The sequence below is a fragment of the Ceratotherium simum genome, chromosome 23 (genome assembly GCF_057802395.1).
Source record: "Ceratotherium simum simum isolate JZ-2026a chromosome 23, ASM5780239v1, whole genome shotgun sequence".
NCBI classification, from domain to species: domain Eukaryota; kingdom Metazoa; phylum Chordata; class Mammalia; order Perissodactyla; family Rhinocerotidae; genus Ceratotherium; species Ceratotherium simum.
In genome coordinates, this window is record NC_141922.1 from 3,815,247 (window position 1) to 3,840,769 (window position 25,523).

General features: G+C 39.5%; 1 protein-coding gene across 8 annotated transcripts in view; it reads left to right on the plus strand.

The window, feature by feature from the left end:
• The window catches only part of PTK2 (protein tyrosine kinase 2), a 282,896-nt gene that overhangs the window by 95,470 nt on the left and 161,903 nt on the right, over positions 1-25,523 (plus strand). For 6 of the 8 annotated variants that reach the window (XR_015555941.1, XM_087447406.1, XM_087447405.1 and 3 more), the window contains 2 exons: positions 5,053-5,279; positions 16,253-16,419. Coding sequence is in view for 7 of the 8 variants with exons in the window: in XM_087447402.1 (XP_087303528.1) it covers positions 5,053-5,279; positions 16,253-16,419 (394 nt within the window). In the remaining variant the exon portion in view is untranslated. Of the gene's footprint in view, positions 1-5,052; positions 5,280-16,252; positions 16,424-25,523 lie in introns of those variants that run through there. The other 2 variants (XM_087447407.1, XM_087447404.1) reach the window with 2 other exon arrangements.

Below are 25,523 nucleotides of genomic sequence, written 5' to 3' on the forward strand. Positions count from 1 at the left end.
CTGTTTTATGGAGCATTTATATCAGATTGTGCCGTGAGCCTTGGAGTCAACTCTAGGGTTTGTCAACATCTTGTTTCCTCACACCCTGGCTTGGGACTGCCCTCTGTCTTTGTAGGCACCAAGAATCCTTGAGATGTTTCTTATGTTAATTAAAGGGAGACCTGAAACTCTGGACAGCTCAGCTGTGATCACTGACGTGCCGTTTGTGTTCCCATTCCAGTAAGCACTTAGATTCGTTGCTGCAGTGGTGACTTTAACCGGGCAGTCTGGCTGAGAAGTTAGAGCTCTCTGGTGCCTGAGCCAGGACTTGGCAGTGTGGTCAGCAGACTAGTGTTGGTGCTGGAACTGTTAACAATCTAGGACAAAATAAGAGTAGAATTTGTGTAAGCATCTAGAAACCTTTATAGAAATTTTGTTAATTGACTCTGATGATAGAAGTTTTGTGCCTGGCTTTTGTGTCTTTTATTTTTAAATTTCATTTTTCTAGAAATTTCTTTTCACTATATTTTACAAAAGTATTGATCTATGACAGGTTGGAAATCAAAACAAAACAAAGTTGGTCCTTCACCACAGATAGTTTGAAGAGTATGGGCCTAAGCCATGTAAAATCAGTTTCAATTTTTAAAATCTTTTCATTTCCTCTTCTTTGAGAGTTTTTTGAAAAAGATATTCTATAGTGTGCACAAGTAGCAGATGCCTATGACTGGTTAGTCTTGAAGAGTTCTAAGAAATACAAGTGGCCACAGATTACAGAGGGCTACAATTACAAAACCCTGTAAAACATACCTCTCTGTGGTAAGGAGGGTGAAGGGCTTTTTTCATTTAGAGACACAGAGAATTAGCAGCTCCAGTTGTATGACTTTAGTCATGGGTCAAAAACAAATACAGGACCGCACAGACAACACAGAGAATTCTGTTAATTGTTTGGGAACAGAATAGTCAGTGTAGCAGAAAGCAGCTCTTGGGACTTCTCATTCCGTAGTTGAGACGATCCCTCAAACTGACCAAACCGTGGTTTTGTGACTGCCTAAGAGGTGACCCAGATGCCAGGATCTCGTAATCCTCAAGACCAGCAAAGAGACAAACGTGAATGCCACCAACAGGGAACGTGGGTGTTAGAATCAAATACAGAACTATCCAGAGGAGTCAAGGAAGGCTTGACGGTGGAAATGTTGCCAGTTTGAGAATTTAAAGCACAGATAGGATTTTGACAAACAGATGAAAGCGCTAAACTGTAGAACAGAATCACATTCTATCATGGAAAACTGCTTCACTGTTATGATGGTAACATGATAACACTGGTTTATCTTTCTCAAAATGTTTTGGCCTACTCTTTGAAGACTTATGAAGAATTTCGCCATTGATTTTGGGCCACAGAGGTATATTCAGATTCTGTCGTGTTTTCAATTTAGCTTCTCCCTTGCCGTGCTTGATATTATGAGTAGTGATTTTTCATCGCCAGTGTATCGGCTCTTTTGCCCACTCTGGAGATGCAGTCTTTCTTTTTAGGAAGCAGTTGATACCATACTTCATTTCGTCATCCTTCATATCTAATTTGGGCAGCAAAAGAGATGGCTGAAATGATCAGAAGTACAGTTGATTTTGTTTGATGATCCAGCAGCCTTGCTAAATTCATTTATTAATTCCAGTAGTTTATCCGTAGATTCTTACAGATTTTCTTCATACATAATCATGTAGTCTGTGAATAATAATAGTTTTATTCCTTCCTTCCCAGCCCTGTGCTTTACTTATCTTTTTTGCCTGTGGAACCTGGCTAAGACTTTCAGAACAGTATCATCTTAGAAGTGGTAGTGGTGGGCATCCGTGACATATTCCCAGTCGTGAGGCGGAGTGGGACTCTTCACTAGTGTTTAAGTTTAATGTAGATACTCTTCATCAGATTAAGGAAATTTCTTCCTATTTCTACTTTACTAAGAGTTCTTTTTTTTTTTTTTAACTTTATTTATTTATCCCCCAAAGCCCCAGTAGATAGTTGCATGTCATAGCTGCACATCCTTCTAGTTGCTGTATGTGGGACTCGGCCTCAGCATGGCCGGAGAAGCGGTGTGTCGGTGTGCGCCTGGGATCCGAACCCCGGGCCGCCAGCATCAGAGCGCGCGCACTTAACCACTAAGCCACGGGGCCGGCCCTACTTTACTAAGAGTTCTTATCGTGAGTGGTTGGGTAACTTTATCAGATGCTTTTCTGCATATATTAAGAAAACTATGGCTTTCCTCCTTTCTGAAAATATGATGAATTATATTGATTTTTTTTTTTAAATTAAGACTATACTTTTAGAGCAGTTTTAAGTTCACAACAAAATTGAAGGGAAGGTACAGAGATTTCCCACATACCCCCTGCCATGGATACATGCATAGCCTCCCCCATAATCAACATCCCCCACCAGAGTGATACATTTGTTACAATCAGTGAACCTACATTGACACATCATAATCATCCAAGGTCCATAGTTTACCTTAGGGTTCACTCTTGGTGTTGTACATTCTATGGGTTTGGACAAATGTATAATGACATGTATCCATCATTATAGTATCATACAGAGTATTTTCACTGCCCTAAAAATCCTTTGTGCTTCACCTGTTCATCCTTCCCCCACCCTCCAACCTCTGCATCCACTGAAATTTTTACTATCTCTATGGTTTTGCCTTGGCAGAATGTTATATAGTTGGAATGATACAATATGGAGCCTCTTCAGACTGGCTTCTTTCACTGAGTAATAGGCACTTAAGGGTCCTCCATGTCTTTTCATGGCTTGATGGCTCATTTTTTTTTTCTACTGCTGAATAATATTCCATTGTTTGCATATATCACAATTTGTTTATCCATTCACCTACTGAAGGACATCTTAGTTGCTTCCAGGTTTTGGAAATTATGAGTAAAGCTGCTCTAAACATTGATTGCTTTTTGAATGTTTAGCCACCTTTGTATTCCTCACATAAACTCCTCTTGGTCATAATATATTATTCTTTTTAAATATTGCTTGATTAAATTTTCTAATATTTTGTTCAAATTTTTGCTCCTGTGTTTATAAGAAAGATTGATTTGTACCCTTTCTCATATTGTCCTTGTCAGGTGTTGTATCACTGTTTTGCTGGTCTCATAAAACAAGTTGGGAAATGTTCCCTATTTGTGCTCTAGAAGAATTTCTGTAAGATTAATATTATTTCTTCCTTAAATTGTTGGAAGAATTCAAATATTCCTTTGTAGGAAGAATTTTAATTAAAATTGACTATCTTTGATAAACTAGATCTATTTAGATTTTATATTTCTTGTTTCAATTTTGGCAAGTTGTACTTTGCAGGGAATTGTGCATGCATCTAAATTTTCAAATTCATTGGCATAAAGTTGTTCATAGTATTCTCTTATTGATATTTTGATATTCTTTCAGTACCTCTTATTATTAATATTCCTTTATCTGTTCTCCTTCATCCTTGATAGTGCTAGTTTTTGCCTTTTTTCTTTTTTCCTTGATTAGTCTTGCTAGAGATCTTTCAGTTGCGTTATTCTTTTCAAAGAAATAACTTGATTTCGTTCACCTTCTAAATTGTACTGTTAGATTGAATATTTAGATCATTAACTTCCAATCTTCATTTCTAATATATACATTTAAAAGTATAGATTTTAATCTAAGCACAACTCGATCTGCATCCAGTTTTGATATTTCTTTTCATTGTATCATTCAATTCAAAATACTTTGAGTTCCTTTTTGGTAATGGGTTAGTTGAAATATGTTGCTTGATTTCAAGGCAATTGGGGATTTTCTAGTTCTTTTGTTGTTGTCCAGCTTAATGCTAGACATAGCATACTCTAGATAGTTTTAGTCCTTTGATATTTACTGAGTCTTGGTCTTTCATTCAGCCTGTGGTCAGTTGTAGTAAATATTTCACTTGCAGAGATGGATTGCTATTGGGCGTCATGTTTTCTGTGTCCGTTAGCTCAAGTCTGTCAATCGTGCTGTTTAGGTCTTGTGTGTGGTGCCCAAAGCGGCAGGGTGTGACCAGGTGCTTCTAACCCTCCACCTGCCTTCAACTTCCCTTTGCTGTTAGAGGCTCCTTCTGGGCTTGGGCTCAGGATTGGTGACAACCAGCAGAGCGTGTAACTCAGTTCTCCACCCCACCCTTCTCACCAGAGTCCCAGGCCCCATGCCCTCGTAATTGGGTCTCCCACTGCCAAAAGCTCTGCTGTTTCTTTCTCATTAGTGGCTTTTTCTTGGATCCTCAGGCTCTTGAAGACCCAGAATGGGCAAATGTCCTTGGGAAAAGTCAGCCATGAAGTACCCCCATCGTGTCACTTTTTGTCTTGGTTGCCTCAGAATGTCTCGGACTCCAAACGTTATTTGGATTGTTCTTTGATCTGGCTTTTCTAAGTTTTCTCAGTGGGAGTTTTAGTCTTGCCCAAGCTATTCTCTCATATTCAAATGGAAGTCCTCCAGGCACACTTCAAAAAAATTTGGTTGTTTATGCTTTTTGGTTTGGTTTTGTTTTCAGTCTGACTCTCCTGCTAACTGACTGACTAAGCAGGAGGACCTTGTTTTAACTATAGTTTTTTCATCACCAGTGCCTAGTATACATAATGACTACTTATTGAATTTTTATTATATGAAGAAACAACTTGTGTCTCATGTAAAAATTTCAAAAGTAAGCAGCAAAATTAACATATTTGGCTTTCTTGTGAGATTTTCCCACAAATTTAAAGGCTGTGATTTTAAAAGAAGAGGGAGGGTTAAGTTACATTGGTTATAGATAACAGTGAATTTTTGACAGAGCTGAATTAGGACTCCTGGCCTTTAAAAATTTTGATTAACAAATGTTTATTATGCTGCCGTGAATCAGGTACTGCTCTGGGTGCGGGGAGAATACTGTGATTATCTTGGTAGATAGGTCACACTTCTTCTCAAGTTCCCCTTCTGCATATAACGTATCATAGGGAGAGAGTATAGAACAGCGTTTTTAATATAAGTATCAACATATCACATTTCAATCGATAGATTCCAAATATTGTACACTGAAAATTATTTTTTTTCTCTTACAGAATATGACAGATACCTAGCATCTAGCAAAATAATGGCAGCAGCTTACCTTGATCCAAACTTGAATCACACACCGAATTCGAGTACCAAGACTCACCTAGGTACTGGTGTGGAACGGTCCCCTGGGGCAATGGAGCGAGTGTTAAAGGTCTTTCATTACTTTGAAAGCAACAGTGAGCCAACCACTTGGGCCAGTATTATCAGGCACGGAGATGCCACTGACGTCAGGGTAAGTGTGTTTTCCTAGGAGACATCCTTAGTGTGTATTTAGGTTAACTGTTATTGGCACATACCACAAAAAGAGAAAGTAATAACTATTATTCCCATATTACAGAGATGTTAACTTTTTCTTTATAATATTTATTCAGTTAATATGTGACTGACCAGAGTTTTAATTGTTGTAAAATTTCTTAGGAAAATAATAACTGAATCATATATTAGTCATGTAGTGCCTTTGACTTGTTTTTCTCTCCTGTTTTAACTCTTTGAAGGGTACAAGGAAACAAAGCAATTAAAATAGCCTCTCATACTTATGCAATAAGAAATTATTTTCTAGAAAGTGTAATTTTGAAGATATTTGCATGACTCTAAATAGGATAGATTCTTCCAAAACTGATGATGATCTTCTGTATACCAGACACTGGCAAGGTTCTGGGATATAGAAAATCCCTGCTCGTACAGCTTGCAGTCTACTGGGGGAGACGCTCGTGGCCCTAATGAGTGCAGTACAGAAAGTGCTTCCTGAGGCATTCCAGCTGATGAGGAAGCCTGCAGGAGTAATTCCTGAAGGTAGGAGTTAGCCTGGAGAGAGTGTCCTCTGGGTGGTGAGGGAGAGTTGGTGATAAAGAATTGTGGGACAAGCACATTGTAGGCACAGGTTGTGAGAGTCAGGAGTGAGAAGGTAGCACTGTGATTTTAGAGAACTGAGTGCAGTATGTACATTTGCAGGAAGTGTTTACTCTGGTCAAGTGTTAAAGAAACCCCTCCTCCTTCCTGCCCTCCTCCACTTAGTCCATATTCATCTTTTAAAGAGCACAAGTGTCCAGGGAGTAGGACAAATAGATATGTCTTTTGTACTCTCTTTCTTTTTGTAATACTGAAACAATTTAATTTGCTACTCTTTAACTTATATGCCTTAACTATTTTTGAGTAAAATAAAAGGATTGATAGAATCTAGATTTAAGGCTACAATATTACATTTGAATTATATGTAATTTTCTGTTACCTCTGTAATATTGTAATGTTGACTGTTCAATTGGATTAATTATTAAAAGGAGAATCCTTCAGGATTGAAATATGTGTTAATATCTATTTGTGAGCTATAATTGAAATATAATAGTCTCTTTTTACAGACTTTTTATGAAGCTTGCTGGCTTTTTCTATAGTTCTGTTTTATATTTAACCTTATAAACACCATCACTTGGTAGAAGAGCCAGCAGCTAGTATTCTATCTTAACATTAATCAGGTAATTCATGCTGAGAAATCTTGGAAATGTAACATTTATGGGAAGGCTCTTAGTGTATTTTCTAGTCTTTGTAAATTTCTAATGCAATGAATGAGGAAATTCTTTAAACCATTGCATCAGCCTTAATAAACTTCAGAGCATTTGTACAGGAGGGGGACCTTTTAAAGATTATGAATTTGACAAGATGTTTAGCAAATGTTCGAGATTTATTGTATCAGAAAATTCACCTGGGAAAGACTCCATGACAAATGTGTTTTAGTATCAAACTTACTGCACATGAAAGAATTAATACCAGGAGAGAACCAGGGATCACTGGGCATATGTCAGCCTTTAGCCAGTGTTAAAAACTTGCCAGATATCAAAACATTTGTATTGTGAAGATACAATAAACCAGATACAAATACATAAGTTATGAGAACTTATTTGTCAGACTTTTATGAAGATCAATACTAGCAAATCTATGTGGCCAAAAAGCAAGTTGTTTTATTTCATAGTAAAATGTTTGAACTTTAATAACTCTTATCAGTTGATGGTTTTCAACTTGAGGCAGAGAAATCTCTATTGGCATTGATTCCCCATAGCCCATTCCTGGAATAGCATAAAATCCGCAAGATACTGGGTCACTGTGATGGAAGGTGGATGCTTTTCATAACCTACTTTCATTTAATGCTGTAACATTTGAAAATGCAGTATTTTAATTGTAAATTAATTAATGGATGTATCTGCACATCTGAACAAAATAGTACTGAAGAACATGTTCGTGACATCTTTCTCCCCAAGAAGAGGCATCAAACAGAGGAACATTATGGATACAGAGACAAGCATATATTGTTAGGCGAGAGTAAGATGGGAGAAACGTGCAGCATTTAATGGCCTGATGACTTTAGAACAGAAACAGGGTGGGGCGGGGAGGCGGGGTAAGTTAAGATTGGAAGTATAGTCACTTGGCAGAAATAGACCATTTGATGGTAGTGAAGAGGAAGCTAACTGTTTTCTGAAGGGGATAGCTTGTTGTTATCCAAATTTACTGAATAATTAGATTCAGTCTTAGAGTCTCTATTGCTACACTGCCCGGTATGGTAGCCATGCACAACTATTGAACACTTGAAATGTAGCTGGTCTGAATTGATGTTTTGTAAGTATGAAAATACACACCAGATTTCAAAGATTTAGTATGAAAAAAGAAAGTAAAATACCAATAATTTGTTATGATTGTATGTTGAAAGAATAATGTTCTTGATATACTAGGTTAAATAAAATATATTATTAAAATTGAATTCACTTGTTTCTTTTTACTGTGGCTACTAGAACTTTTAAAATGATGTGTGTGGCTTGCATTATATATCTGCTGAGAAGTTGTGCTCTATAGAAAGTATCAGAGAGACTGCTTAACTCAGAAGAACCAAAACCTTTGGAGGAGTTGAAAGATTTATTTTCACCAGGAAAATATCTGGATTTTGGTAGTAATTCATTACAGAGGTTTTATTTCTCCCCTGCTTCAATTAATAAATTTTACTCCTTTTACGTATATGTGCTCATTATACATTAATTAGTTTAAATGTTTGGTTGCTGGAAGGATTCACAGGACTCCACCATTTATAGGCAAGGTATGCAGAAGAGCAATAGTAGGAAAACAGTACTCGTTGCAGGGATCTGGAGGTCTCAGGTGCAGGCCTCATGGCCCTCGACGCTGACAAACCATCACTGGCCTACTTGTGCAGCACCTGGGTAGGGGGAGGGCTAAAGCCTCTTTGTGGTGGGGGTCTGTTGGATGGGCACATTCCATCTATGTAACCAGCCTTCACTTGTGTAACTGCCCAAGTGCCACCCAGATCAGGTGCAAGTTATAAATCCAATTATGATTACTAAACAATACCAACATGCTTGTATGTTCTGCCCCTAGATGATCAGTAGCCCATGGTTGCAAACATCACTTATCTTGGCCATAGCTTTTCCCAAGTGTCAGTACCATGCTCCAGGAAACTCGGGAGATAAATATGGGTCGATCCAGAAGAGCCAGGATTAACCCATGCTGGACAGTATTGAATAAGATTGGTCATCTAGAAACATTGCAGTGATACTTCACTATCACTCTTTATAAATAGAGTATAGAGAAAATTCCAAATTCTACCAGAAAAGTCTGCTACTTAGGAAAAAGAATGATATTTACGTCATCATTAAGTCATTACATAAATTACGTCATGACTTTTCATCAGTGATACTAGAAGCAAGAAAATATTGGAACAGTACCTATAGAGGACGCAGGGAAAATAACATGTAGTTCCAAAGTCTATACCAGGTAAATTATCAGTCACGAAAATGTGGGATGAAGGTGTCTCTAGAGAAAGAAGGAGGTAGGAAGTTAATACTGTAGGCTTTCTTTGAAACAACAATTAGATCACATAATGAGCTTGAGAAAAAGTGAACCCAGAAGGAACTGCTGTAGGAGGCTGCAAGAGGCAGCAGCCCACCACCAGACTGCTGCCGGTCTCCTGCACCTCTCTTACGTCTTCGTAGTCTCTCAATGCTGTGACCGTGGGTTAGTGCACCTCTCCACCTGTTCCACACCCGTAGCCTCGTTCTGACTGGACTCATTCTAAATTAGTGACCTTAATGCCACCCCGCTGCATCTATACCTCTCTTCTCTGCCTTTACGCTTCTTACTCCAAAAGAACCGTCCAGTGTTTCAGCCCAAGGGTTTCCCCTTCTTTTAGTCACTCAAGTCCCTTGGAATCATCTTCTACTCCTCTTTTGCTTATGCTCTACAGCCGATATGTTAGCTAACCCTGTCCACGTTATCTTCAGAATATACCTAGAATCCACGCACTTCACAGGACCTCCGCTGCAACAGCTTTCTTCGAGCCCACCGTGTGTCGTGTGCACTGGCACATGGTCTCCTGACTGACATCCCGCTTTCCCCTCTTGCCCCCCTTGGTCTGTTGACAGCCCAGCTGCCGGAACAATCCTGTTTAAATGAAAGCCAGACTATGTCACTCCTGTACTCAGAACCTTCCAGTGGCTTCGTGTCTCATTTAGAGTGAACACTCAAGTCCTTCAAGAACCCTAACCCTCTCCTCTCCCCATCATGCCCTGTGACCTTCCGTCCTACTGGTCACTCACTTTTACTTTCTGCTTCCTGGACTGTTCCTCTAACGTGCCAGTCTTCTAGTCAGTAATTTGCTCAGAACCTCCAGTCGCTCTCCATTTCTCTCGGAGAAAAGCCAGATTCCTTCAGTGCCCAAAAGGACCTATGGGATCTGGCTCCTTGTTGCCTGTTCTTATCTTATTTCCCACAACTGTCCTCACTCGCTCTGCTCTCCTGTCCGCCCAGCCCAAGAGTGCTCCCTCTCCCCCACCTTTTCTGTTCCTCGTAATCCTGTTTTGTTATATTTTCTTCAGATGTTTTGTCCTTATTGAAATTGTCCTGTTTCTTGATTTGTTTGCTCATTATTATCTGCTTTCTTCCACTAGACTGTAAGCTCTGTGACAGCAAGGGACCTTTCTGCTTCGTGATATTGTCACAGCCTCTTCAACAGTGCCTAGCTGACACACAGCATGTGCTCGACTGATACCTTTTTGGATGACTATATGAAATCCTAGATGAAATGGAGTACTTCTGATAGAAATAATTTAATTAGGAAAATTGGTTGCAGAAGTAGAAAGGCTTAATAGACTAATAATCACAAAAGAAATTGAATTGATAGTCAAAGAGTACACCTATCTAAAACCGTACCTGGCCTTAGTGATGTTTCTATCAAACCTTCATTCCTACTTTTTTTTTTTTAAATCGCAAGGCCTAGAACAACTCATTTTATGCCCAGACACCAAATCTGGGAAAGTACGTTAAAATGCTGCCAAAGATTAAGTAGGAGTTGAGTTCTTGGACAATATTCTTGTCACGTTCAAAGCATCTTGAAATTTACTAAGAGGCTCATTGAATTTTTCTAAGTATATAGCAAACCCTCAGGTTTCAGTACTCCTCATGGGCCACTGGAAAAAGGTTGACGTAATTACCTGAACCTGTAATAGTAAGTAAACAAAATAAATGCAGTCCACGTAGGTGGCTAAAACATGAATATACTTAGTTGGGTTAGTACTAATTACTGTTACCAAGCTGGTGGTGGGAAGAATAGCAGTAGAAAGTGACATTCTGATCAGTTTAACATCAGCTTTCTGACTGGAATGGGAAAAGACACACACACAATTTGGGATTCTGTGAGTTTACAGAAGGTATGAATTCTGTGAGCAGAGCTGTCCTGTGCTAAGAATGGCTGGTAGGTGTAGGGGAAGGAATCCTTCAGGCAGTTTTCCCAGAGTTCAGCCACAGACAGTTGCCTGGAGGACTTTGCACCAGTCCCGGGGTCTCCAGTGTTTATTGTTAGGTGTCAGCACTCACTGCTTTATGCAAGTTATCAATGTAATATCTTCTCTCTGATAGAGGAGCAGGGGGGTGCACATTTAAAAACTTGAACATTGATTATTATGGATTTAAATAATTTTGGTGTGGGAAAGGACTACAGAGATGTTAGAAAGTTAAACTATTCCTTTAATGGGCAGAAAGTATCATCTAGGAAGAAAGCTGGGAAGAAAAACCTTAAGGAATAAAATAGAATCAAAAGCAATGTTAAGAAAAATATGAGACAGCAGAGCATGAGAAAAAAGAATTCTTTATCATTAAATCCTTAGAGATGGTGACTGGTAGCCAGAATAATGGCCCCCAAAGATGTCCACGTCTTAATCCCCAGGACCTGTGCATATCTGACCTTACATGGCAAAAGGGACTTTGCAGATGTGACTAGGGTTAAGGACCTTGAGATGGGGAGATTATGAGTCCTTAAAAGCAGCAGACCTTTTCTGGCTGTGGTCACAGGGAGGTGACTACAGAAGAAGAGTCAGATGGAGCACTGCTGGCTTTGAAGGTGGAGGAAGGGGACCATGAGCCAAGGAACGGAGGCACCTCTAACAGCTGGAAAAGGCCAGCTTGGAGCCTCCAGAAAGCAGCACGTCCCTGCTCACACCTTGATTTTAGCCCAATGAAACCCATTTCAGACTTGTGATCTACAGAACTGAAAAGTAGTACATTTGTATTACATTAAGCCCCTAAGTTTATGGTCATTTGTTACAGCAGCAGTAGGGAACTAATAGAGTGACTATGGACCATGAACAGACAAAAGTGCATACTTTGTCTTGGAGGACTTTCAGGAGCACTGCTAGTTTGCTACTGAACCAGGAGGAGGAGATGTACTAGCTGTTGGAGAACAGGATTTAGATTTCCACATCTTGTTGTTTTTTTTTTTTTTAAATATTTATTTATTTATTTATTTTTCCCCCCAGAGCCCCAGCAGATAGTTGCATGTCATAGTTGCACATCCTTCCAGTTGCCGTATGTGGGACGCGGCCCCAGCATGGCTGGAGAAGCGGTGCGTCGGCGCGCGCCCGGGATCCGAACTCGGGCCGCCAGCAGCGGAGCACACGCACCCAACCGCCAAGCCACGGGGCCGGCCCTCCACATCTTGTTTTTGCTAACTGAATGATAGGCTCCTACCAGGACAGCCACGATCAGAGAAGAACAGTAGGAACCCGTTAGTTTCCTAAATGTGAGGAGTAGAGTATCTGAAAGAGAAACACGCTGAGAAAAAGCACCACTGGACATTATAAAAGACAAATAGCGATTATACTTGGTGATTCTTAGGAAGAGGAAGAGATGAGCAGTGTTAAGAACAATACGCGTGGCCTCAGATATCTCCTCTCAAAATAAAAGAAATCTTGCAAATTACCTGTGATGAGATAGCTAAAAATATCGAATATTCCTTTTTGTCTTGTCCCCTACCGCACCTTCCCCACAGACTTATGCCACTTTTGCATGTATTCATTATCGTGTCTTTTTCCTACTGGACTCTTAAGACTTTTGAGGGTAAGGATTACATCTTACTCATCATTGTATTGCTAGCACTATGCATGCAGTGGGCACTTTAGATGGTCATTGAATGAATAAGTGAAGATTCATGAATGAATGAACATGAAGGAAAGGGTTGCATGACTTCTTTCTACCAGTGGAAAAACGACATTTCATTTCAGACACTGTCTGAAAGATGTGACCAAGTTGAACCAAACAAAATCATAAAAAAAAACTTTTAGAAACAAAATTATAGCCTCATCTCCCTAGTAAGTTAATCAGGGAAATGTAAATTATAACAACAATAAAATGCCCTCTCCCCCCTTTTTTTGGTCCATCAAATTGATAAACATTTTAAGATTGATTTTATCCAGTATTGGCATGAGATGAAGGACAGTCTCTAACACTGTGTGTCAAGTATGATTGGTATAGTTTTATTGGTGGACAATTTGGCTGTACTTAGCAAAATGTCACATTTTAAGTAGCTTTTGATCCAGCATGTCTGTTTCTGAGCAATGCTTCTACATATGTATGACGGCAGCTAGAAAGATCTTCATAGTGGTATTTTTGCATTTCCACTTCCCTTTCTGCCCCAAAACAAGGAAGTAAAAAAGAAAATAACTATCTACCAGTAGTAAAATGACTCTGCACACTGAGTGCTATGTTCCTGAAAAGGTGTAAGCATGATGCAGACACTGGCTTTTTTTGTTTTCAACCTTAAGAAGAATTCTTTCACTATAAATGTCTAACTTGAGAGTTTAATCAGGAAAATTGTATATTTCCAAAGCCTGAGATATGATATAAATGGATAAACAGAAATTTCAGAGTACCTAAGTATTATTTCCTATACCATAGGACCAGATTGTCATGAGCCTTTAGAACCAGGGTGAGAAATTTAAATTTAATTCAGCTACCGTTAGTGGCATATTATAAATCCTTGTCCTGTTATCTCCCTAGAGACAGTCACTTTTCTAAATGTATGCATTCCATAAATAATATAGACATGTACTAATGTATGTACATGTGTGTTATATGGAAATAGTAGCATTTCCATATGGTAGCATTGTAGCATTTCTTGAGTATGCATTCCTCACTAAATATTTAGTTCTCAAAATTCTTTGTTCAGTTGTCCAGAACCAAATATTTGGTTCTCAGAATTATTTAAATTACTGAGTATATGCATTCAGCATCAATTATTTAAGTACCTTGTATATTCATAATCATGGCTGCTATCCAAATTAAGTCAGGAGGTTTATAAGAGTCCTGGAGAATGAGAGATAGGACAGAACACAATGTGGAAGCATAATGAAAAAGCAAAAAATGAAATAAAAGGAGGGCCGGCCCCGTGGCTTAGCGGTTAAGTGCGTGCGCTCCGATGCAGGCTGCCCGGGTTCGGATCCCGGGCGCGCACAGACGCACTGCTTCTCCGGCCATGCTGAGGCCGCGTCCCACATACAGCAACTAGAAGAATGTGCAACTATGACTTAACAACTATAGCCTGGGGCTTTAGGGGAAAAATAAATTAAAAAAAAAAGAAAAGAAATGAAATATCTAGGCATTTATTGCTTAATTTTTTAGTGGAAAGTTGCAACCTTGTTTAGTCACGAGGTACTACAATATGGGAAATCTTTGTCACGCAAACCCAAAGTTGAAATCATTCTGGGAGTCTTCAGGCAATGTGATCAAGTAACTGACTAAAATTCCGTCTATTCCATAAAACTCCAAAACTCAGAACCTGCCTTTCCCCTAGTAAGCACCACAGTTCTGGACCAAGCCTCTCTAGCTGATGCTGCTTCTCTGCAGGTGGGTGCCCTGTGAGTTCAGAGGACATGTAACCTTTGCAAGGGGTCATCAGGGAAGGCACCCAGAGAAGGGGGGATTTCTCCTAGGGTGTGGTTGGCAAATGTAAGTGTAAGAAATGATTTGTGCACTGCCTTACCCTCTACGTCTGGGTGTGGAAGGATAGACCTCGTGCACTGAGACAGACAATTAGAGACCGACAGAGATGTGAATAATAGCCCTAACTACAGGGAGAGAGGTTGCTCTGGAACCTAGTAGCAGTGAGCTGTGGAGTAAAGAGGAGACGTGCTCAGACCTGGGCTGTAATGCAAGGGTAACTGGTGTTGGTGTGCGCTTGGTGAGCTGGCAGAGCTGGACAGGGAGACAAAGGCGCTTTTGTGGGAATTTGAAAGAGGTGCCAGCTCCCATCCTTTGCAGTTTAGGGATTTGTGTGTTGGCAAGGAGAAGCTGCAGAAGTCGCCTTTGAGAGAATTGCTAGAAAAAGATGTCCCTTCCTCTAGGCAGGTCTCTCACCCCAGAGCACAAGATTTGAAGACTGGAGCTCAGGCTGGGTTTCAGCTCCCACTGCCCCCTTGGCTGGGCACCGTCGTTCATGGTGGCCCTGTCAGATATTCCAGGCCTGGAATCCAAAAGCCAGAAAGGACAGTTTCTGCCTATCTCAGTTGCACCCAGAGTTCTGTAGGCTGCACACATCCTTCTGGTCCCGGTGGGAATTCATCATCTTTATGAAGCTGTCTTTGACTCTTCCAGCCAGGTCCTTTGTTCATACTTTCTCTCTGATGCCATATTTACTCCCCCGCCACCCTTCCAAGCTTGATACACAAACTTGTCCCACGAATTGAGTAATCTGAAAGGGAAGTCAGCCTCGTGCAGGTACCAGGAGCGCAGCACACGTCCTGCCCTTGGTGTGGACACACTGGGTCCTTGATGGTTTTTGTGTGTAGTACGTTATTATTTATCTTTTCTTATGGGAACACCCTTAATTGTATTATTGACAGCATCGTGCCATAATAAAGAAATACTTAGTGTGTGCAGGAACTTATGTGTCTTACATTACAAGTTATATGTGATAGCTTCAGTTAATTGCTAATTTTGAAAAACCATTGATTTTCTTCAATAGACAATATTGATTTTCTTTATTACACATTTTCACGTTAATATCAGCATCATTAAAAGTTTACTAATGGCCTAAAAGATTGGGAAGATGACAGTGGATTGTGAGTAGCACATCCTCATGTCAGGGCAGCACATGGTTTCTGTCATTTTCCCAAATGAGTCTTCCATCTTTACTGCCTATTTTCAAACATATATGCACAGGACTTCCACACCCGTGCAGGCACAGGGCAAGAATCAGTTCTAATGCTTCCCTGTCTCTAGGGAGAAAGCCTTCTCTAAGGAGTCTTCCCCGATGCCCTCCTCCAAAGGTTACTTTCATCTCCTCTAAACTCACAGGGCACACATGTTAGAAGCATTAGATTGGGGGCTATTGTAGATTGCTGCGTATTAATGTATAGAGAGCAAATAGCAGATTGGTTAGGCCCGACTTCAAATAACTTTTCATATATCATCAGTATCATCAGAAACATGGCCTTAATTGTACATTCCTAAATATGTGTTTTTAAAAAATGATGTTAAGGTTGCAGCCCATTCTCAAACAATATGCTGTCCTTGGTTCAGAAAGTATAACCCCTCCTTGGGTCTAGTCCTCAGCAAGTGATGCCCAAAGAGTGGCTGGTATGCTTTGATAAGTTTTGGGGATGATGCAAAGGTGGAGCTGCAGAATTGTATTCTACATTTCCATGCCTCGTTTATCAATAAAGAAAAGGGAAGAGCCTCTTTTTGTGTTTTTTTTTAAACTTTTCCTTGTTCATAAAAATACTGAAAAAAGATTCCTAAGTAATATGAAGTAATTTATTTAACTTGATACTCTTTTACCAAAGATTTCTGATAATTAACTAAAAGAAATGAATGTTGCATTAACTTTTAGCCTACAGTTTTTTTTTGTTTATAACAGTCATTTTTGTGGGGGGTATGTTTTAGGGCATCATTCAGAAGATAGTGGACAGTCACAAAGTAAAGCACGTGGCCTGCTATGGATTTCGCCTCAGTCACCTGCGGTCAGAGGAGGTTCACTGGCTCCATTTGGATATGGGTGTCTCCAATGTGAGGGAGAAGTATGAACTTGCACACCCACCAGAGGAGTGGAAGTAAGATTACAAACCTACTTTGGTGTGACTCGCACTTGATTTGTTTTGCATATTAAATCACGCACAAGAGGGTAAATGTCTACGCTTAATTTTCACACTGATTGTCAGTACAACTCCTGTATAACTAAAGTTGGCTGGTAATTATTAACCAGTGATCTCTTCTAGACTTCTGGTTAGTCTGTCTCTGGGGCACCATTGACTTTTGGTTGCTCGAGCCGTCTGATTCCGTTCTTTTGTGGGGGCCTTTTGTAGTCACGCTTCTCTTGTCAGTGCTGCTTTGTTTCCACCTCTGCTCTAGGAACTCAAGCCCTGATTCTTTTCCTTTCTGTTCTGTCAGCATCCTTTTGTCAGCAGGAGTTGATGTGCCCTGAGGAGACCACTCCTAATTACCTTGTTAGTGGGCTGCACAGATTGCAATATTGTGCCCAGGAATCCACAGCTCAACTAAAAAGAGTTGGTGTCTATTTGATATTCACATACAACATTAGAATTAGCAAGTGGCTTCTTAGTGATTTATATTGACCTTAATGAAACTGAAACCATTCAAAGTGAATTAAAAGAATTCCCTATAATTGTCCTTTTCCTGGTTCTCTCCTAACAACTTTTTCCACTATTAAGTAAACAAAATGTTTGTAGGAAATTGTACATCTAAAACACTTACATTTGAGAGAAGTATAACTTGTAAAAATGGGGTCTTCCACAGGGGTCCTCGTTTTTAAGATAATGCTGCAAAACTAAAGATGATTGTAGATTGGCGAGGACATTCAAATATCAGTAACTTTCAGTCCAAAGATCTAAATCACTTAAAGTAGACATTTTAAAAGAATAACAGACATGTTTAGGTGAATAAATCTTGTCTCAGTTATAGAGTTGATCAAAGAAATATAGTGTATTTTCAAATTTGTCAAATAGCTGGAACTGAGCTAACAGAATATTCCGTGAGCGTATAGTTTGACTGATTTACATCAGTGGCTAGTGAACATTTGATCTCCAACTACTGTATTTAGTTAATCAGATAATTGTCTAAAAACTAAGAATGTATAAAAGTTAGTTAAAAATACCTGCAGGTATTTTTATTTAACACAATTCTGTAATCTTCTTAACTTATATAGACATGTGAGAGCAACCATCATCATGGTATTCTCAGTGCTCAATAAAATGTGTGTTGAATGTAAATGAGTCTACAAGCTTTGTTTATGTTCTTTTGAGCCAGTTTATTTTACTTTATTTCAAGTAAAATTAAGTAGGCACTATTTTATTTAATGGAACATGAATCCTCAAATGTAAGAAAAATTTAGGCTGACCCTCCTCAAATGAAGGGTGATGGAGATGCTGGCAGCATTGGTGTATCGTCACCACTGAGCAGCTGCTGAGAGCCAGGCCCTGTGCCAGCTATTTGGTATTTATAATGTGAATATTTGTGAGATGTAAAATGTATATTTGGTTTACCCAAACTGTGTGAGGTAAAGACTGTTATTCCTATTTTTACAGATGAAAACAGAGGTGCAGTAAAATTAGTTTAAGTTGCATTCACATAGATAGTTTGTGACACAGCTTTGATTTGAATTGAGCTATCTGATTTTATAGTACGGGTTTTTTAAATCAACGTGCCTGTCTCAGTAGGAATAATCTTAAAAACTCGGAGAGTGTAGCTAGGCTTATGAGATCAGTGAAGGTTGCAGGGATAGCAGGTGGAGATGATGAAAGAACAAAATGTGATCAGAGGTCCAGCTGATACATGTGTGCTGTTTTCAAGAGTGTGAGGGTTGATACTGATAGTTCTTGACGTCAGTAAGAAACAGGAGACTATTAAAAGCAGATTTGAAAGAGAACCAAACAAGAGTTCTAGAAATCATTGGATAGATCAAACAGCAGATTAGACATAGCTGAAAAATTAGCAAACAAGAAGATGGGTCAGAGAAAATTTGTCTAAAACATAGCACAGAGATGAACAGATGAAAAATATGAGAGCAAGTTTATGTAACATGAATGAGAAGGTCAATCCATTTCTAATAGGAACGCTACAGGAAGAGGATAAAAAGAATGAGGAAGGGGAAATAATCTGAAAAGATAATGGCTGAGAGTTTTCTAGAATCAGTGAATGACATGAGTCCTTAAATACAAGGTTAACAGAAGATCCCAAACAGAGTTAATAACACTAAATTCACACTTTGGCAGATTATAGTAAAATAGTGTTGTACAAAAGAAAAAGAGATGGTGTTAAAAACAACCAGAGAAAAATTCAGACTTCTCCACAGCAATAATAGATGTCAAGAAAATAGTGGAGGGGCTGGCCCCGTGGCTTAGCGGTTAAGTGCACGCGCTCTGCTACTGGCGGCCGGGGTTCGGATCCTGGGCACTCACCGATGCACCACTTCTCCGGCCATGCTGAGGCCGCGTCCCACATACAGCAACTAGAAGAATGTGCAGCTATGACGTACAACTATCTACTGGGGCTTTGGGGGAAAAAAAGGAGGAGGATTGGCAATAGATGTTAGCTCAGAGCCGGTCTTCCTCAGCAAAAAGAGGAGGACTAGCATGGATGTTAGCTCAGGGCTGATCTTCCTCACAAAAAAAAAAAAAAGAAAGAAAATAGTGGAATAATGTGTGCATAGTGGTGAGAAAAAGTAACTGGCAACGTGTATTTGTTTGCCCAGTTAAATTACCGTTCAAGAACAGGATGACACAGAGACATTTTCCTTAGAGAGTTTACCACTCAAGGAAGCTCCTACAAATAAACCTCAGGAAGAAGGAAAATGATCTCTGAAGGAGGGTTCAGATGCAAGAAGGAATGCTAGCAAAAAAAACTGGGTAGATCTAAGTAAGCATGGGCTCCATAAAACAAAAATAATGATAAGAACTGAATTTTTATGTTAAAAAAGTTGAGCTCAATACTGGATGTATGTCAAGAGAGAGGTGGTCAGCTTAAAGTGCTGTCAGCTAGGCCTTAAGATTTTATATAGGGTAACAGCTAAAACATTAGAAGTAGATTTTGTAACTTAAACGGTAGATGGGTAAATAGGTATTAGAGAAATATAGCAACCAAATGAAGGCAAGAAATGGAGAGAAAGAAAGCATGGGAAAATAGGATAAATAGCAGTCACAAATAAGATTTTAGAAATGAATGCGAGTATACTAACAGTAAATGGTTAGAGATTGTTAGAGTGTGATTAAAAAATAAATTCCAGCTATCTGCTGTTTATAAGAGGTATCTAAAACAGTGATGTTCAAACATTTTTCTTTGACTTACAGGAAGAAATATAGTTTACCTTAAGATCCAGTGCACACGTACATGTATGTATATCGCAGTCCACCTGTCTGCAGTGTCTGACGCACTCAGTCACGGCTTTCTATCTACATCCTTTCTTCACTTAGCTTCCTGGTAAAGTGTTTCCTCCTGCTTTACTGACCATTCACAGTCTGTCTTCTCCTCCTTAGCCATTAAATTTTGGGCTGCTCAAGTGACCTCTTTTCCTGTCTTTCTACTCTCCCTAGACCTACCTTTGGCATTAAATTCATACTTTAATTGGATAGACACAGGGAAACCAGTAAACAAGTTATTGCAGTAACCCGGGCAGAAATCATGAAAGGTGGTGGACTGAGGAAGTAGTCATAGAAGGAGTGAGCAGCAGATGTATAGGGATATGTCTTTAAGAGAGAGCTCATAGAATTTGCTGATGGATCTTTTAAAATGTAAACATCCAGTGAAACGTGTAAATCATTCCTGCTCAGAAACTTCCGGGAGGTCCTCGTGGCACCTGGAGCCACCTCCAGACTTTGTAATTCTCTGTGTCTGCGTCTCCTGCTGTTCTTCCCCTTCCTCCACTCTAGCGACTTTAGTCCCTTTGAAATTTCAGTTTTCTATTTTTACAGGTACTCAGGTTGGGATCTCGTTTGATAGTCTCTTCTCTATTGCCAGCTTTTTTGCTTTTTAATAATATAGTCCTCCATCTCACTTCTCTTTTTGCCATTATCTTTTCAGACTTTTCACTTGCATGGCCCTAGCCGCACTGGCCCTCTTACTGGTTCTTGAACAGGCCAAGCATGTTGCTCCCCGGGGCCTTTGAACTTGGTGTGACTCTGCTGAGCATGCTCCTCTGCCATTTCCAGCATGTCTGGACTGCCCTTCATTTAGGGCAAGTGCTGCACTGTCACCTCTTTCCTGTAGCTTTCTCTGACCGTTCTATCTGCAGAGCCCACTGCCTACTTGACATGATCTTTCTTCCTCAGGGACTTGGTCTTACTCACTGCTCTATTTCTGGTTTCTAGCCGTGCCTGGTATATGGTAAGCAACCAATAAAGAATTTTAAGTGAAAATTGAATCAGTGAAAATGAAATTGTAAAATAAGCCAAGAGGCAAAATAATATGATGAGTAGTAACTTGTATTCAACTAGGAACCGAACAGTACTAGTTCATGTTGATAACAACATTCCCACATTAACACATGTGGCTTGCTATGTGTTGCTTACTAAGTGCTTAATGTCTAAGCACTTGACTTATTTTATCAAAATGGATTCATATTATGATAGTCTTATCAAGTAGGTACTCTTCTTTTGCCATTTTACTCCTGAGAAGGCTGTAGTTTAGAGAGGTTTAATAGCATTCCTGAGGTCATACAGCTTAGATGGGTGGCAGAGTGGAAATTGAGTTCATGCACTCACCTGTTTCTTCTCTACTCCTGTGTTAGATATGTAGCTATAAGAAACAGAACATTTGATAATCTGTTTTCTCTCACTAGCAGACATTGTCTCTCAGTTCGGAGGTGGGTATGTGAAGGCAACTACAGTTCTGAGAATTAAGATATTAATATTCAAATGAAAGTGCCAGGACTTATCCAAATAATTGGATATCAATTTCTGTTCCTATGAGACTTTGTAACAGATTTTTTTTTCATGCTCTCTGCTATAGGATCTGTTCATTTTGTTAAATAAACCTGAGATAGAAACTTGTTCACTTGAGTCTTCAGTTCTTCAAACACCTCAGTAAGCTAGTTTGCAGTACATCTGTTTGATTGTAACTTTCTCAGGCAGGATGACCTTACAGAGGTGTCAGGACACATCACTGGGGAAAGGAAGGGCTGGTTTGGTAAATGGCTATTCTGGTAGGAAGAATCTAACAACAAAATTAGATCCTGCTTCAAACAATCCACAGAAATCTACTTGAGATGGATCAAGTTTAAAAAAAGAGAGAGTTCAGTGGAAAATATAGTTGAATCTGCCTCTGGCCCTAGATTAGGAGGATTTTCTGAATGCCCCAAAAATGTTCACTATAAAAAGAAAGAATGACAAGTTTGACTTTACTGAGATTAAGACATTCTGTTTATCAAAAGATGTGTTTTTAAAAGTGCAAAAAGAAGTTGCAACTGGGAGAAGATATTTGCAACACATGTAATTGACAAAAGATGGTGTCAAGAGTTCTTCTACTGATAAATATGAAAATTGCAAACAACTCAATAAATGGGCAAGAGACACGAAGGTATTTTCATAAAAGAGAAAGCAAGTTTGGCCAGTAATCATAGAAGGACACTGTCAGCTTCATTAGTGATCAGGGAGATGCGACTTTAGACCACGAGATTCTTTCTCACACTATCCGGTTGGCAAAAAGTAAGTTGTCTGACAGTATCGATAGCTGGAGAGGTGCTGGATCCAACAAGGTCTTGCCTGTACTGCTGGGGAGAAAGTAAATTGGTAAAACCACTTGGGAAAACAGCTTAGCATCCTCTTGAAAATCTAGTCCTTACATTCCCTACAATGCTGCAGTTCCACTTCAAGTTCTGTCCTTGAGAGACTCTTGCATTTCTGCACTAGGCTAGAGATGCAAGAATATTCACAGAATAACCAGTGACAGTTAAGTCAGTTGTGGAATATTCACACAGTGGAAAGTTACACAAGTCAAAATGAGTGAACTCTAGGGGCATGCAACACTAAGGATGAATCTTAGCCAAATAACATTGTGTGACAAAAGTCAGTCCCAGGACAAGGTTCTGAGTGCACTAAATACCAATACCACTGAATTGTACACTTTAAAGTGGTTAATTTTTTATGTAAATTTTACCTCAATTAAAAAAAAAAATTGAGTCCCAGAAGATGACATATATATAGCACGATATGTTGGGAACACATCAGTTGAGTAAGACAGTATGGAACATAGAAATAAAGGATCAGAGGGGGACAGACAGTCCAGAGCCTCTGCAGGGGAAGCAACCTGCCACCCCAATCCCCATAAGGCCCTGAAGGAACTTGTGCTGAACCCTCAGGTTCGAGGCCAGAGCCTGAAATCACTCCTTTAGTATGCATGTGCCACCTGTCCCTGCTTCCTTCCCCCGTCTGCCCAGGAGGGAGCAGGAGCTTGCTTACCTATCACTGGGTTCCTGGGAGACCCCAGTTAAGTAGGTAGTATTGTTAGGATCTTGAGTCAGCCAAAAAAGTTTAAATTATAATACCATACGTACTTTGTTAGTACAGCAAAACGTGTCATGGAATTTTGAGTGATTTCCATGAAACAGATTTAAACTTTAAAGTTTTGTACTTAGGTAGTCAAATTCTAGTTAACTAAATTTGGATAGCTAAATTTCACTTATCTGGAATCACCTACATGGAGTGGTCTGTTTGGCTTCTGAGTGGGTTAATCAGGTATAAATAGACTATAAGAGCTTTTGGGGAAATGGCCCAGTCCTTTCAGATGTTGAATTCAGGGCTTTGAGGCCAGGTCTAAGAGAAGGCTCTCTTGGTGTTTGAGAAAGTATTGTGGGGCTTTTGCAGAGCAAGTGAAAAAGAAAATCCTTTTCATTGTTATCAAGATGTGGTTCACATTCTCCTGCTTAGCTCTCCTTTGTTCTCTGCTTTTAAACGGCTCCTCTCACTCTGGAAAGAGATGATTTTCTTTTCAGACCTTTGCGGGAGAAAAAAAATCTTTTGCGTAGAGGAAAGATGTCCTTTTTCAAAGAAAATGAGTAATGATAGTTTAGGAAGTTTTAGATTGTATTTTGATACAGTTTTCTATGTTACCTTGAAATGACATTCCATATACATATACCTTAATTTGAAAAGCCAGTCTTTCATTATAATACTGAATTCAACAAGAGTTCTTAAAAAGATTTAAAGCAGTATGACAGTAAATAGAGGAACACTCTGAGAAGTTTGGAGGTGACACTTTTAAAAAACAGGATGGACTTCCAAATTTCCTGATTTATTAACTAAATGTTTACTGGATGCTTCTGCACCAGATACTGGTCAGTCAGTGGTATTTATTTATTGACCAAGCTGGTTCAGAACTGGTTCTGGTGGGTATTTATTACCACAGCTACAGAACGGTCAGTCGTATAGGAATTTCTTTTTTTTCTCAATATGTATCAAAAGTTGCAGGAAGAGTACACGGAAATCCTGTGTACCTGTCAGCCAGCTTCCCTAAATGTTTAAATCTCACATAAGCATAGTACAACTATTGAACCAGGAAATTAACATTGATACAATACTATTAACTAATCTACAGACGTTATCAAATTTCACAGTTGTCCCACCTAATGTCCCTTTTCTGGTCCAGGATCTAATTCAGAATACCACATTTGCCTTTCACTGTCCTGTCTCCCTAGGTCTTCCCTAATCTGGGACAGTTCCTCAGTGTGTCTTTGTCCTTCATGACCTTGATACTTTTGAAGAATACTGGCTGGTTATTTGTACCATGTCCCTCACTTTGGGTTTGTCTGGTACTTTTTTTTCATGATTATATCGAGGTTATGCATTTTTGGCAAGAATACCACAGTCAAGATGCTGTGCCTTTCTCATTTTGTTGTATCATGAAGTCTGAAATGGTGATATGACTCATTTTGCTTGTGATTTTAACTTGGATCATTTGGTTAAGGTGGTGACCAGTTTTCTCCACTACAAAGTTGTTATTTTCCCCCCTTGTAATTAAGAGATATCTTCTGGGGATATAAGGAGACTTACCATTGTATTTTCATCCACTAATATCAGCATCACTGATGATTCTTTCTTGCAGTGATTATTACTATAATTTTTGCCAAATGATGAATTTCTATTTCCATCCTTCTGGGTTTTTTTAAATTGGAAGTCTATTATAAGACAGAGCTGTCCACATCACATTGTTTACAAGAGTCATCTCTGTTGTTTCATGAAGCTATACTTTATTTCTCTATACACAAACTGGCTAGCTAATCCTTCTCAGTGTCAGGGTTATCAGATTCTTTGTCCAGCTTAACTTTTCAAAAACATTTGCTACTCATCACCACCATTAGTTGGTTAGCTTGTGGGTATCTTGGTGCTCGTAGTTGGTGATAAGACTGAGGAAGTTAGATGTCAGTGGCATTAATAGGAATATATTACTTAGGAGTAGAAGCAAAAGGATGATTTTATTTGGGGCATGTTATATTTAGCTGCTATTCAGAAATCCATGGAGTGGCCTATAGCGGAGAAGTAAAAATGTATCTCAGAATGTTAGAATAGTAACAGAAGTATAAAGAGAACGGTAAGTTTTGTGGAGGATAAGGGGAGTGAGGATGTTGGCAGTAGTGGACCAGTGGGTATGGGCGTTGGGTGCTGTGGATTAAGTCCTGAGGCGAGGTGAGTGGTCTGTGGAATTGAATTAGGCGACCTGGTGCAAAGTTTCAGTAGGGTTGTGAGGGGGAAATATGCTGAACTGTAATGGGTTGAAGCAGGGGCCAAAATCCTTAACACGATCTAAAGACCTTGCCTACCACCACGTATGCAAGATCAGTTTATGTTCCACTGTGTTTTAAGCCAGAGGTGCCTTCTCTTAGTTTCATTGTTCCTTTCATACATGTTCTTGCTGGAGAGGAATCCCAAGTCTACCTCTTAATAGCTGTGGAAACTTGGGCAAATTACATAATTCCCTAGAATTTTTCCCCCATCTGTGAAAATAGGGTGAAATATTAAACTGTTCATTATTTCTCACCCAGAGTAGTGCAGTCGCCTCCTGGTCTCCTGCTTCTTTTTGGCCCCCTGTTGTCTGTACTGCATAGTATCGCCCGCCTAATTGTTTGAAATGTACATCCTGTGATGACAGTGCTCTGTGTGCGGTGCTCCAGTGGCTTCTTTTCTCGCTGAGGATGAGCCCCACAGTCATG